Source organism: Myotis daubentonii, chromosome 8 (genome assembly GCF_963259705.1).
Source record: "Myotis daubentonii chromosome 8, mMyoDau2.1, whole genome shotgun sequence".
NCBI lineage: Eukaryota > Metazoa > Chordata > Mammalia > Chiroptera > Vespertilionidae > Myotis > Myotis daubentonii.
The window spans coordinates 46,000,978-46,016,352 of record NC_081847.1 but is presented as its reverse complement, the minus strand read 5'-3'; the positions used below and the strand labels follow the sequence as shown (position 1 = coordinate 46,016,352).

Genomic DNA, 15,375 nt, shown 5'->3' with positions numbered 1-15,375 from the left:
TGAAACCACCTGCAAGAAACTGGCCACAGAGATTCTCTCCTGAAAAACCCTCTTCAATATTTTACACTTCATGGTTCTGGGTGGACCTGCTCCTACAACTGTCAGTACTAGTTTATTCCTTCCCCCAAATTCATCAAACCAAATATACAGCATCTCTACATTTTCCACAATGCAAATTATGTCTCTCCTTCTTTCTCTCACACTCCCCATATATATATATATATATATATATATATATATATATATATATATATATATATATATATAGAGAGAGAGAGAGAGAGAGAGAGAGAGAGAGAGAGAGAGAGAGAGAGAATATGCATATTGACCACAACTCCGCTATGCCCAAGCCATGCCCACCAGTCAATCAGAGCGACTAGATGCAAATTAGCCCAACCAAGATGGCGGTCGGCAGCCATGGAGCTGGAGCAAGCAGGAGGCTTGGTTGCCCCGGCTATGGAGGAAGCCAAGCTTCCCACCTGCCCTGGCTGGCTGTGGCCTCCGCTCAAGGCAACAAAGTTTCAATTACAGAAGATAAATAAATCTCAGATACCTGCTTCCAGCTGGCTTCCACTGGGAACTTGGGTGGCTGGGGGCTGTGGCCAGCCTGCAAACAGCCATCAGCCCCTCACCCAGGCTGGCCAGGCACCCCAGCAGGAGCCCCCTCCCTGTAGGGGCTGTGGCCAGCCTGCAAACAGCCATCAGCCACTCACCCAGGCTGGCCAGGCACTCCAGCGGGACCCCCACCCTGAAGGGGGTGTGGCCAATCTGAAAACGGCCCTCAGCCCCTCATCCAGGCTGGCCAGGCACCCCAGTGGGACCCCCACCCTGATCCAGGACACCCTTCAGGGCAAACCAGCCAGCCCCCACCCATGCACCAGGCCTCTATCCTATATAATAAAAGGGTAATATACAAATTGACCCTAACAGCAGAACGACTGGGAATGACTGGTCACTATGTCACACACTGACCACCAGGGGGCAGACACTCAATGCAGGAGCTGCCCCGGGTGGTCAGTGCACTCCCACAGGGGGAGCTCTGCTCAGCTACAAGCCAGGCGGACGGTTGCCAGTACAGTGGTGGTGGTGGGAGCCTCTCCCGCCTCCTAAGCAGCACTAAGGATGTCCGACTGCAGCTTAGGCCTGCTCCCCGCTGGCAAGTGGACATCCCCCGAGGGCTCCTGGGCTGCCAGAGGGATGTCTGACTGCCTGCTTAGGCCCAATCCCCTGGGGAGCGGGCCTAAGCCTGCAGGTGTCATCCCCCGAGGGGTCACAGACTGCAAGAGGTCACAGGCCGGGCTGAGGGACCCCCCTGGGTGCACAAATTTTTGTGCAGTGGGCCTCTAGTGTGTACACACACACACACACACACACACACACACACTAGAGGCCCGGTGCACGAAATTCATGAGGGGGGGGGGGTCCTCTCAGCCCAGCCTGCACCCTCTCCAATCCGGGACCCCTCGGGGGACATCCCTCTCACAATCCGGGACCACTGGCTCCTAACTGCTCACCTGCCTGCTTGCCTGATCACCCCTAACTGCCCCCACTGATGGCCTGGTCACCCCCAACTGCCCCCCCTGCTGGCCTGGTCGCCCCTCACTGCCCCCCCTTGCTGGACTGATCTCCCCTACCTGCCCCTCCTGCCGGCCTAGTCCCCCCACACAGCCTGCTGTTCAGTCGTTTGGTCGTCTCTCACTAACACCCCTGCTGGGCTGGTCGCCCCACACAACTCACTGCTCAGTCGTTTAGTCGTCCCTCACTAACCACCCTGCCGGGCTGTTCACCCCATGCAGCCCACTGCTCAGTCATTTGGTCATCCCTCACTAACCACCCTGCCGGGCTGTTCACCCCATGCAGCCCACTGCTCAGTCGTTTGGTCGTTCCTCACTAACCCCCCTGCCAGCCTGGTCGCCCCACGCAGCCTGCTGTTCAATCATTTGGTCACCCCTCACTGCCCCCCCCCCCCCCGCCGGCCTGGTTGCCCCAACTGCCCCCCTGCCAGCCTGGTTGCCCCACGTAGCCTGCTGCTCAGTCATTTGGTCGGCCCTCACTAACCTCCCTGCCGGCCTGGTCAACCCATGCAGCCTGTTCGGTCGTCTGTTCGGTTGCAATGGTTGCTTAGGCTTTTATATATATACTAGAGGCCCGGTGCACAAAAATTTGTGCGCTCAGGGGGAGGGGGGTCACTCAGCCCGGCCTGTGCCCTCTCGCAGTCTGGGACCCCTCGGGAGATAACGACCTGCTGGCTTAGGCCTGCTCCCGGGTGGCAGAGGGCAGGCCCAATCCCTAGGTGCAGCCCCTGGTCGGGCTCAGAGTAGGGCCGATTGGGGAGTTGGGGCGCCGCCCCATCATGCACAGAGCAGGGCGGATCCGGAGGTTGCGATGCCACCCTCAGTCACGCTCAGGGTAGGGCCGATTGGGGGGTTGGGGCACCGCCCCCTGTCACACTCAAGGCAGGGTCGATGGGGAGGTTGCGGCACCACCCCCTGTCACTCACAGAGCAGGGCCCATCAGGGGGATGGGGCTCCGTACCCTGTCACGCACAGAGCAGGGCTGATCAGGGGGTTGGGAAGCTGCCCCCTGTCATGCACAGAGCAGGGCCAATCAGGGGGTTGAGGAGCTCCCCCGTCACTCACAGAGTAGGGCCGATTGGGGGACTGGGGCACCGCCCACGTCACACTCAAGGCAGGGTCGATAGGGAGGTTGTGGCGCCACCCTCTGTCATGCACAGAGCAGGGCCAATCAGGGGGTTGTGGCCCCGCCCCCTGTCACACACAGAGCCGCAGGACGACCAAGGGGTTTGGGCGCTGCCCCCTGTACGCTGATCCCGGTGCCGGAAGGCCTCGCGGCTCCGCTGATCCCGGTGCTGGGAGGCATATTACCCTTTTACTATATAGGATAGAGGCCTGGTGCACGGGTGGGGGCCGGCTGGTTTGCCCTGAAGGGTGTCCTGGATCAGGGTGGGGGTCCCCACTGGGGTGCCTGGCCAGCCTGGGTGAGGGGATGATGGCTGTTTGCAGCTGGTCACACACCCTTCAGGGTGGGGGTCCCCACTGGGGTGCCTGGCCAGTCTGGGTGAGGGGCTGAGTGCTGTTTTCAGGCTGGCGGGTGACTGAAGCTCTCAACCGCTCCTTTTTTTCTTTTTTCTTTTTTATTCTGGGCCAGCTTTAGCTCTGAGGCTTGGCTCCAGCTCTTAGGCCTCCACTGCTGAAAGCAGGTATCTGGTTTGTTTGGGTTCTATAATCGAAACACTGTTTCAACTCCAGCTCTGAGATCCCAGCTGGCTGAAAGCAGGTTTCTGGGGTTTTGTTTAGCTTCTATATTTGTAACAATGTTTCAAACTGCAAGCTCAGAGGCCTGCAGCGGCAGGCGGGGAACGTTGGAGTCCTCCGTCACTGAAGCAAACAAGCCTCATGTTCGCTTCAAGCTGCCTGGCTGCCGGCCGCCATCTTGGCTGGCAGTTAATTTGCATATCGCCCTGATTAGCCAATGAGAAGGGTAGCGGAGGTACGGCTAATTACCATGTTTCTCTTTTATTAGAAAGGATATAGATATTTAGGTAGATAAAATCTCAGTTACTTAGGTTTTGAAAAGGGGATAAGTAGAAGAAGTATTAACCCTTTAAGAAGCCATGAACAGTTTGGTGAGAATCATTATAAGATGTTGTTTAAAAAAAGAGGTAATCAGTTTATCCCACCCTCTTCATACCCTATCTGCCTGTTAAGAGAAGCAACCTCTTTAACTTTTCTGAGTCCTGACTGATAAGATCAATTGCTACACTGGGATGGAGATGAGGCTATTATACTGGTTGGAAAATAAATGCACCTCAATGTCTCCTTGAAAAAGTTCCTATTTCAGCCTTTTTTGGGGGGGTTTGGGGGGGGGGAGGTGGGCGGGGAAGTCATTTGCTTTATTCTCATAAAATAAAAGCAGGAGGATGATTGCTTTCTCTAATTACAGACCCCTTACTCCAGACCTTCTGTACTAGAGAGGCACTTAGCACAGCCAGCCCTCTTCCCAAGACCAACAGAGGCCAGCTAGTTCCCCCACATTAGCACCTATTTCCAAAACACAGCTGGCTCTGCATAGGACTGACTATCTAGACTATGGGAATGTCTGCCTAAATACCTTTAGCTTACACTGCAGCTCAGCTCTTCAGCTCCCCATGACAGCAATGGTCCTCTTCCAGTGGCCAATTCAGGTCCTGGATTTTCTATGTTGCATTACTAGGACTACTCCAGTTCACACAACCCTCCCTTTGCCAACTTATAGATTCCATTTGGGAACTATGAAATAGGCAACGTGGGAAAACAGAGACTCAGAGTGGCCTGCACAGGGTCACAAGTCAGTTCACACAATGGTTTTAAGACCTGGGGAATCAAAATCACCTGTAGAACAATGTAAATTAGTGTTGCTCCACTCAATGCCTTGTTTAAACACATCAAACATGAAAACGGTCTCCTTGACTACACTAAGAGCCCTCAAGGTCGTGTTTTCAGACCCGCCCTGGCACTCAAGACTGCTTACTGACTGCTTCTATAGAATAAAAAATACATAGCTCTGTCCTTTTCCAAACAAATCCTCATAAATAAATAAGGGACGATTAATATTTATTGGAGAGTTTCAGTGCTGTGTACCTACTCTATTAGCCATGAACTTAGCAGACTTAGCCAGATTCAGAAATGATATTCTCTCACTCAAAGAAACCTAAAACTTGAATCCATTACCTACTTGCTTCTACAGATTGAGTGTATTTTCATTATTAAGCTGCACCCAAAGTTTGCTTAAGTTAAAGTTAAGAAAATACAAGGTGAGAACGTAATTTAGATTTCTGCACAGGGAAGACATCAAATCCTACAGTATTCATAACAACAAAAAGCTCATGTCTAGAGCTACCTGCACATTGTACTTGATATAAATGCAAAAGCAGGAACAATTCGCTAAATGATCTTGAAACACTGTTCTTTTTGTCAGAGGAATGATATACCACTGGTCAATTACCATATAAAAATCCCATTTTCTCACAATTCCATTATTTCTCTATAATTATTCCAGCAAAAATCATTATAACTTATTAAGTGCAGAGAATAAATGCTTTTAAAAGTGAGAAAGGGGAAGAAAAGGGAAAGGAGTATCAGAAATGTTCTCCATCCTGACCGGGATGGTGGTGACAGGGCATTTAGAATATATGTAAAAATTCATTCAGCAGTATGCTTAGGAGTTGTACACTCCCCCACTCCCCGAAAATGGTCTCAGATCATGAGACAAGAATGCTAAGGAGGGGGCATTTTACAACTCAGATGAATAACCGAAACAATCACGCCATGTTACCTGTCGGCCTTCATCAGCAGGTTGGGTGGCAGCTCCAGGAGCTGGTTGTGCTGCACATCTAAGACCTCCACTGAGGTTCTTTCTAGCCGTTCAGGTAGACTCGTCAGCCGGTTGTGTCCCACCAGCAGCTTCCGGAGACTGCTGTTACAGAATAAGCTGTGCAACAAGGGACAGAGACAGAAGGAAACTTACTTAGAGCTAACGTGGGATAAATACGAAAAAGTGAACAGGAGTGGGAGAATACTTAAAACGATCTCTCCAAAAAACAAATTCACTCAGAGCAACTGCAAATTCACTTTAACAGAAGCTCAAACTTGGAGCTGTTAATATTTCTTTATTTTCCATACTTTCAAAAAACGAGGGTGGCAAAAACTATAAAAAGGGATTTTAACAAAGAAGCTCTATTTAGTGAAAGAGAAAGACACATTTCATAGAAGATTCGGAAGAGAGCAGTCTAATCTTCCTAGGTTCATAAGGCAAGCTTTAAAAGGTGCAGGATTCTCAAGGTAGGGCTTGTGTCTTATACACACGGAACTCGGACTGTTTTACCCAGAACAGATTCTAAATAAATGCAGTCAAACAATTTTACCTATAGGATCAACATTCAATAAATGATCCGTCTATCCAATTAATCTTTTACAAATGCCAACTGGGAAAATGTTACATTTTTCCTCAGTTGCATTTCACAATCATAATTATTTCTCCCTTTCCTCACTTCCCTAAGTGTGTATATTTTTGTTTTCTCTTTGGTTTAACCCTAGACCAAAGTAGACACTCCCTCCTAAAGAAAACAGAATGCCTTAATCCATTATTTTCTGTTGTGCCCTAAAGAGCTCTTTGGAAACTTGGTTTTGTGTTTCTTCTGTGGATTATCAAAACTGCAATAAATGATGAATACTTAATCTAAAAAGTACACTCTATGCCAGACATCAACAGTTGTAGAGAATAAAACAAACCATGGGTTCCAATACAGAAATCTGGGGCCTGTGGGAAAGTAAGGCTATGATATGCATCAGGATCACTTCAGAGAGAGAATTCATTTACACTGCTGTCAAAGAATGAGGCTTCCTAACCCACAGACCATTTCCCACCATTGTGACCTCACTCACTGACATCCGCTGTTAAAACCACTCTATGTTACAGCCATAACTTTATTTACTTTAAATATTAAAACCAGATTCTTCGCTCACAAAGATACCAGAAACTGTTCCAATGCTGTGACAACACAGGTCAACATTAATGACATCTAACATGCCTCACTTGGCAGGTTTAGATATCAATGTGACAAGACAGATTATCTAGGACTGTCAGTCACAGTTAACACAGGGTCTCTGTCATGGTCACTCAACCCAATAATTCAGGATCTGCTTCACCAATTTTACTGCCTTGCAGCGGAATTTAGAATTGGGTTGTTTATTATTTACACACACACACACACACACACACACACTCTTTATCCTTAAATAGATGGATAATTTGGTGACAAAATCTTTATCCTGATTTTTCCAAATAAAAAAGTAGATCTGATAACTAAAATGAGTATTAAATGCTAATTACTGGATTTAGTTCAATTCTTTTGGATACTAAACACTAAAATACCTCCTTTTCTTTTTAGTACATTTCCACTTCTAAATATTAATTTCTGTTTTGTCAAACCCTTCATACACTTAGATAAACAGGACTTGAATAGTAAGTCAACTTCTAATGAATCACTATCTTGTCTAAAATGTTAGATCAATGATGGGCTAATCCAAAGTTTGCAACTAAATGTCACCATAAATGAGAAAACAATACATACATTGTTTGTCTCATGGGTTAAAAACAGAAACACACAAAAACAAACACTGTTTAAATTCCCTGACAATAGAGCATTTGGGATTTGCTTTGAATAAACATTTGTTTCATTCCCCCAAAAGGCCTGTACTAATGTAGAACAAATCAAAGGAAACTCTGGGGGATAATTTGATAAAATATCTGTTATCTTGAATTTATTTAATTGTTGTTTTATGTATATAATGTCTTTGTTGTAGCCGACAGTGAAACAAAGGCCTCAGACTCCAATATGCTATATCTGCTGGACTGGGGTGGTTGGAATGGGGAACAAAACAGAAAAAATAGAAAAGAAGATTAGAAAAGATTTTTTTAACAAATTTTTCCCCCCTATTTAGTAGTAGCCTGTTTTCATCTTTGCTGTTTGTCTTCTAAAAGCACCCCCTGCCCCTCACACACACTCACATACACAATGCTGTCCACAGGGCACATCACCAAACCTTCTCCTGATAATGGTGATGAGCTGCACTGAGTCACCTAAATGCTCAGTCAACATAAAACTCTAAGGCAGAAAGCATTTTCAAATGGATTGACTTTATGGGTATTATGTATGGATGAAAAAGTAAAATGAACTAAGTTTTCCGGGGATTGAAAATATAAACCATGATTTTCTTTATGAGAACTATATTCTAACACAGTGTTATCCAACAGAAACATAAGGCAAGCCACATACATAATTTAAAATTAAAGATGAAAAGATTTAGGTAAGTTAATTCTTATAGTACTTTTTATTTGACTCAACATATCCAAAATATTATTTTAACATGTAATTAATATACAACATTATTGATATATGTGTATATTTTCTAATTCAGCACTTCTCAATTAGGAATAGTCACATTTCAATTGCTCACCTGACCCTTGGCTAATGGTAGTGACTACATATTAAACAGCTGAACTCTTAATGCCTTTACTAGGCTTACCAAGCATGTATAGGTCATCATCTTTGTTCTTTATAAGAGACTATAGGAATACCAATCACATACCTTTAAAGATCATGCACCTAAAGTAAACTTAAATCCAAAATAGTGACATATTTTTAGAGTATTTTCATTGATATTTTTTGACTACACATAGTTAGAAACAACTGACTTCCTTTGTTCAGTGATTGACTGAGCATGGTGCAAATAGCTAGATCTGAGCTGTAGCAGCCACTAGTCACAAATGGCTATTTAAATTTAAATTAATTAAAATGAAATAAAATTTAAAATTCAGTTCCTCAGTCACTGTAACCACATTTCCAGTGCTCAACAGTCACATATGGTTAGTGGATAGTACACCTGATAGCACAGAGTAGACCACTTCAATCATCACAGAAAGTCCACAGGCCAGCACGAGGACAGATTGCTTGTCCAGTTATTGATTGCATGGCTAGTCACTAACAGCCCAAAAATACTTTGTACCACAATTAGTTAACTTGAAGATGTCTATTAGACATCATCACATGGCTGTTTTTGAAATCTTGGCATTAAAGTGAAAATTATGAAATAAAAAAGAATCTAGTTTGCTCTTTTTAGGTTTAATAATCTAGTAATCTTTTCTCACCCTAAGTTATGTTCAAGGAAAACCAAACATTGTTTGTGAGTAAGGTAGACATGTCAAGTTAATGGACCGAAGGGGAGGATTCTGAAAGAGTGAAGATGAAAGAGTCACTAATAGTACTGTTTGCCGCGTCTCTGAAAATTGCAGCTTATTTAAAAATCTCTACCAGGAACCACCCACTGCATTACTTTGAAAAGTCTGACGGAGAGTCAAAACCTCACTTCACTCTTCTCGAGGGAAGTTTATAACTTGAAGACACCACATGCGGTAAAGATACTAAATATTAGGTTTAAAAAATAAGGTTTAAAAAGCTCTTTTAGAGGAAGGTGCAGGAAGATATAGGGGAGATAAATGGTGATGGGAGGAGACTTCACTTGGGGTGGTGAACATACAATACAGTGGTATTGAAATCTGTATAATTTTCTTAACCAGGTCACCCCGATAAACTTTATAAAAAGGAAAAAATAAACACACATACAAAAAAAAAAAACTCTTTTAGGGGTTCCTAGTAACAAGTTAAGCACTGAATCAGAAATTTTTACAGCTGCTTATCTAATTTGAGATTCTCTAACTCAATCTGTCATACTTACCGTGCAGGAAGTTCACATATTTGATTATGGCCAATATCTAAAACTTCTAGCTTTCGGCTTTCACATACCCACTCAGGCACATTTTCCAAGCAGTTCCTAAATATAAGAATATACAATAGTTTTCTTTGATCGGAATGTGGCCTAAAATATAGTTTGAAACTCAAAATAATTACATAGACTAAATAAAACTTCAAATGAAATACCAAAGTACAGCGAGTATAAATCCAAAGGATATGAATACTCATCTTAATCTAGAAGCAAAATTGTGATAAGGAATAAGAAGAAAAAAAAATAGGAAAGGACATAGTTACATCATTTTTAAAGTCTTTTTTTTTTTTTTTTTTTACTTTGGCTCCCAGAATCACTTTTCTGAAAATTCTATAAACCCACTCAAGTTTAGGAAGAGGAGGTCTTAGATTGGAAACGAACAAGCATACACTTCTAGTTAAGTTGAACAGTCAAATGGCATAAAAGTTTTATTTTCCAATTTACATTTCACCCTTAACACTGAAATAGTTCTCAACTCCATTAGGCATCATGAAAGCACACCCACAGAGAAATGGAAAGATGGCAGCAGTGCAAGTGCCCTGGCCCTTAACGTTCAGAATTATCTGAAAACATTTACTTAGGCGTCAGGTGGTAATTATAACTACCAGAAACAAGTGAACTAAACTAATCATGACTTTAATTATTAAATGAATTGACCTGTTCCTACACAAATTTATTATATTTGAATGTCTCCCTAATTATAGGTGGTTAGTTAACTTTTCACTTAAAAAAAAAAATGCAAAATGACCAGGCACAAGGAATCTAAAATGGTATGGATCTTAAGACTATTATTATTTAAAAACAGATCCACAATTCCAGAAAAATAAAATGCCTGGGACAAGGATTATATTAGAGCAAAAGTGAAAATAGTTGTGATACTGGGGTGATGGCATTATGTGAGGCTTAAAAATCAAGTTCTTTATTTTTGCTATTATATCAACTTTTCAATTAATATACAAAAACATGCATTATTTTCTGCTTAGTGTCTATATGGGCACATCAGGTTCTGGCTTTGGAGCCCTAAAGACTGATATATTAATGACTTTATTTTGTAGTAATTTACCACATCTGAGTAAGACAGGAGAGTGGAAGTGCCTCTCAGTATAAGCAACCTCATCATAGCAATAAAACTCCTGCAAGTGTGGACTATGAACTTGAGGAGCTCTAAGGACCTAATAAACACCATTTTGGATGATGGCTCACTTCCTTCAGATAACATAAATACTCACACAAAGGGAGGAGACTGAAATACTCAGGGCTATCTGAGGGGAATCAGAGGTTTTCTAACACAAAGTCCCATGGTTTGGAAGGTGACTGAGGGAGAGCACACTACAGTGAAGATTCTGGACATGAGAGTTACAAAGAAGGGGAATAGCATTTAAGTGGGAGACTTAAGGAATAAGCATGATGTAAGAGTTTCCAATTCTGTCTCAGGGGCTTCAATGGGAACCAGTTGCTAATTACCTACTATAAATAAAGGGAAAGTAGATTCACTCCGTGGTCAATGCTCTTAAATAAAACTTTTCAAAATAAATCTTTTCTTGCAAACTCCACTACAGTGCTGTTCTTATTTAAAAGATGAAGATAACAACCAAAGCTAATAGGAAAAAAAAGAATAATAACCAGGTAATACTGAATTTCAAGTACTTTAAAACTATTGACATGAATTTAGTAGGAAATGCATAAAGAACTACTACTCATAAAGGATTTTATAAGTTTCTAAGAAAATTGTAATAGTAATAATTCTCACAATAGCTAAATTCAAACACATTCTTATGTAACTATGATTGAGCATATCATTAACATATCTGATTTACACACTGAAATGAGTTAACAGTAGCACTTTGAGAGGACCATATCCTCCCAAATACTGTGGCTGTTCAGAAAGTATGGGGTATTTTGTTTGGAATTATGTTAAAAGTTAGTTTTCAATTTTAGTGTGTTAAGATTATTAAAGTTTAATTTGTGTAAATACATACTTTATGTTTTCAGGAAAAAGTCTTGTATAATATTTTGGGGGACTGGAGTAGTGCATCAGTATGAAAGGTGAGATGGTGAGCTTATTCACAAATAAACTGAGAAAAATGAGTAGGCGGCATGGAAATACTACTTTGGAAGCTTTGTGGCTACTTTCTAAGGGTTCTTAGCAAGGAGATATATGTACAAATAACAAAGAGGAAGGGGAAGAAAATCAAAGAAATATAATACAATATTTTTTTAATAAAATCAACATCACTTTGGAGAAAGACATGAAGATGAGGTTAATATAATTAAAGAACTACTGGACCTTCTAACCACATGACCCAAACTCACTGATCTTCCAAACCCAAGCCTTGGTGTGCAAATTGCCATCCCCACCAACATAATACCTTGATTCTTCTGGCTTGAACTACATACACAAATGTAGTATTTTAATGGACAGATATTTATATACATTTTCAGAGGGTAAGTAAAAACTTTTGAATTTAATTTGTATTATTTACCTTGAAAACATAAAAAGTTTGTATGCATATGCTCAGACAGAATTCTCTAAGTGATTTTCAATCCAATTCTAGAGCATTCTAAGCCTTGTCTTCTTACCTTGAAACGTCCATGTAGAACAGATAATTCGGAACTGGGTAAACATCAAGCTGAACAAGTTCTAGGAGGGGGAAAGAAACACAAAAGCATTACCATTCAAGCGACACAGAGCCTCTTTGTGTGCAGAATATCATTACTGTGCTTTTTTCTCCATTGTTTGTTTAGGCTAGGAAGTACAATACGTCCATCTGTTCTACTTTGAAACTCCAGGAAAGGACAGAGAACTTCTAATTTAATCACAAGATCTTACTCAAGGTTTAAAATGAATCACTTGTTCTACTTTCCTACCTCAATCCCATCCACTTACTGTGGTTCTCCTATTGTTAGGCATGCTAAATTTTATCTGGAAGATGAACTGTATGAATACTGTGTTGTTGTTTTTAACATTCAGTGTTCCTTCCATAAAACCAAATGAATCTTGGCTTTTGCCTTTTTCACTTTACTGAAACAGCACTCCTGAGGACCACAAATAACATCCTGAGAACCACAAATGACGTGCTCAGATTGAGAACCCTTCCTCAAAATTATATCAAACGTGTCACCACTGTCCACGTAAGGCTTTGTTTTGGGGACACGGTAGTTTCTAATCACAGGGTCAGTTCTCACCTGATTTTCTATTCTGGCACCAGCTACGTGGAAGGGTTTGTAAGTCTACTTTTACCACCTTCTCTTTTCCAGTTACCTTACTTCCACGGTTTCAGGTACCACCTCTAAGTCTCAAATCAACATCTGTAGTCCTGACCGACAATTCCTATCAGCTCAGTGAAGACCACTACAATAACCTGAGCAGGAGAGGGTGGTTCCACTCTTCTCCCACAAATGCACTCTGCACACTACTTTCATGTTAACAGTCCTATAGTGTCACTTCCATCACATGCCTCTTCAAAGCTTCACCAGGACTCCAAGCCATGCATCCCATAATTATTTCTTACCACTCCAAAGAGTTCAGACCCCCCTGTCTTCTCCCATCTGCCAAGCACACCACATTCAGATTCTTTCTTCTTCGACACCTACTTTGTGCCTATGACTATCCAAATCCTGTAACCCTTCAGTGGCCTGGAGCTGCTTAAGATTTGGCTTATTTCTCCAATGCGATGACAGCAAACTCATTTTTAAAAATTCCTTATCCTTTAGAACTCATATACTACACTCTGCATAAAACAAGTGCTTTGTTAAACATTCTGCTTAACTTGTAGTAGTAAGCACTTGTTTTCATTCATGCTGGTAGGAACTAAAGTCTTCACATTAGCAAATATATGCCCCAATGACCATTTCTTGATCAGAATGGCCATGATTTCCAAATTCTAAAAAAGAGAGCTTGTTAAATAAGTAAGACTCTCGCTTTGTGGTGTGCTTGTGGGTATATAATTTAGGTTTTCTCTTAAGGTGACTTCGTCAGTGGAGCACGAAATCTGAGACCCTGAATAGAATTCACAATGGATTCCTTTGCTTTCACTCTCCAGGATTAAATCAAGGTTCCAGATTTACTGTCATTAACAAGGTAGCTCAAGAAATAGTCACCCTCTCCCCACTTCCTTTCAAGCAGAGGTGCCCAATCAAAAGTGGGAGCAACTTATCTAAATATCACAATATGACAAAAACAAATTAGGAATAAAATTTTGATTCCTTTAAATACCAAACCAGAGTTTTTCTTTTGTGATTTTTTATCTTAGCAAAATTTGACACTTATTTTACTAAAGAAATATCAAAGCAAGGCCGAGATGATGGCACTGAGAAAATTCTTGGAACCAGTTGAGAAACTTTGATGTGGTCTATGTTACATACCATTAGAAGAGGCATAGAGTGCTTTGAGGAAATAGCCACAGATGTTTAACGTCACCAGTTGATTCCTTTCACAGTGTAAAACTTCAATGTTGTTGAAAATCATGGCATCTAGATCACCAAGCTTATTGTCACGCAGATCAAGCTGAGTGACATGCTGGAGAAAGTCCACTTCATCTGCTATTAACTTCTTAATTATGTTCAGTCTTGAGAGGAAAAGGACACAAATAGAGACTATAATTAACAGCAACACTACAAATAAATAGCTACGCCCTAATACGGTGAGATAAGAAAAAGGGACTCCAGTCGCATTATATTCTAGTCCTTCAGGATTTCTTTAATCTCACCATCTAGCCTTCCTTAACAGGCCAGATTCTCTGGTTATCTTTAGCTGCAACTCCATGAGGTCTTAATCTTGGCAATATATTCTGAAACACAATTTAGACCCTTAAGGCTGGAGGAAATGCATGATTTTACCTTAATTCATTTCAAGAGGAAAGAAATTCATTTATTTCCAAAGAATTTGGTTGAAAGAATACAAGAAACAAAACCCAGAACAGCCCAATAAGCACATTACAGCTGCACTGACTATAGCAAGCAGGTAGATGAGCAGTCATATATGAAAGAATTAAAGGGTGGACTTGGAAAGAAAAATAATGAAAGAGAGCCACATATGCACCAGAGACTGGAATGCAAATATCTGGATTTGACAGGCTCAGAACCAAGAACTGATTACCAAAACTGTATCTTTAAAATCTTGCTTGAAAGAGCAGACAGCAGAAAATACTAAAATTGGCATCTAAGATTCATTGAGAAATTATAAAATGAAGGACAACAGTGGAGAGCAACAAGTCTAGAATGGAGCAGGGCACAGGGAAAAGCTGGCAGAATCTCAGCTATGAGAACCAGATAGCTAATGGGCTGAAGTGGCTGGGGATGAGCTGCCAAGAAGGTAAGTACACAGGAATGGAGACTAGAAACTGATATAACAAAGACACATTTAGCTTCAAAGGGGAGAAAAACAGATGAAAATCCCAATTCCCAGCTTGCTAGGCTATGCCCAACTTCTTTACAAACAAGAACCCCCTACTGCTCTTTGTAATGAGAACAAAATACTGAGACTGTGCACTTGGGTTAGAAGAGCATTAATATTAAGGCTGGAGCTTAGAAAAAAGCCCAGCGCTCTCTGATAGAATTTCTGACCTTTCAAAATGAAAATAAAATGATGGACTAAATTATTAATAGCAATAGCATAAAGCTACTGACACACAGGATTAGTGACAGCACAGAGTGAGGATTCGTCAACCCGCAAGTACAGCATATGGCCTCTTCAAATGTCCCCAAGAGGATGTTTTTGGCTCCTTCTCTTTTTCATTCCAGGTTGTAAGATTAAAAAACTGGCCTCATCCCAGCTTTTGACTATTTCCAAATGCTGGCTAGATTCCAGAATATGCATGCAGAATAAAAAGAAAGAAACAAATCTCATTTTGGATATAAAAGACTGCAAGAACTGAAATCTATATCCCATGATCTCCCTATTCTACACTTTATATTATCTTTGTAATGTGGCATTATCATGTTCACTTGAAATAGCTACCCCCACAATATCACTGTAGTAATACTAAAATAATTAAATGGTTGGTTTAATGAAGAGACAAAAAAGGAAGTT

General features: G+C 41.7%; 1 protein-coding gene across 3 annotated transcripts in view; it reads right to left on the bottom strand.

The window, feature by feature from the left end:
* PHLPP1 (PH domain and leucine rich repeat protein phosphatase 1) overlaps window positions 1–15,375 on the bottom strand; it is a 209,048-nt gene that overhangs the window by 30,792 nt on the left and 162,881 nt on the right. For 2 of the 3 annotated variants that reach the window (XM_059706273.1, XM_059706271.1), the window contains 4 exons: window positions 13,710–13,912; window positions 11,925–11,985; window positions 9,297–9,392; window positions 5,335–5,490 (listed from right to left, as the gene is read on the bottom strand). In XM_059706273.1, coding sequence (XP_059562256.1) covers window positions 5,335–5,490; window positions 9,297–9,392; window positions 11,925–11,985; window positions 13,710–13,912 — 516 coding nt within the window. The remainder of the gene's footprint in view (window positions 1–5,334; window positions 5,491–9,296; window positions 9,393–11,924; window positions 11,986–13,709; window positions 13,913–15,375) is intronic. The other variant, XM_059706272.1, reaches the window with a different exon arrangement.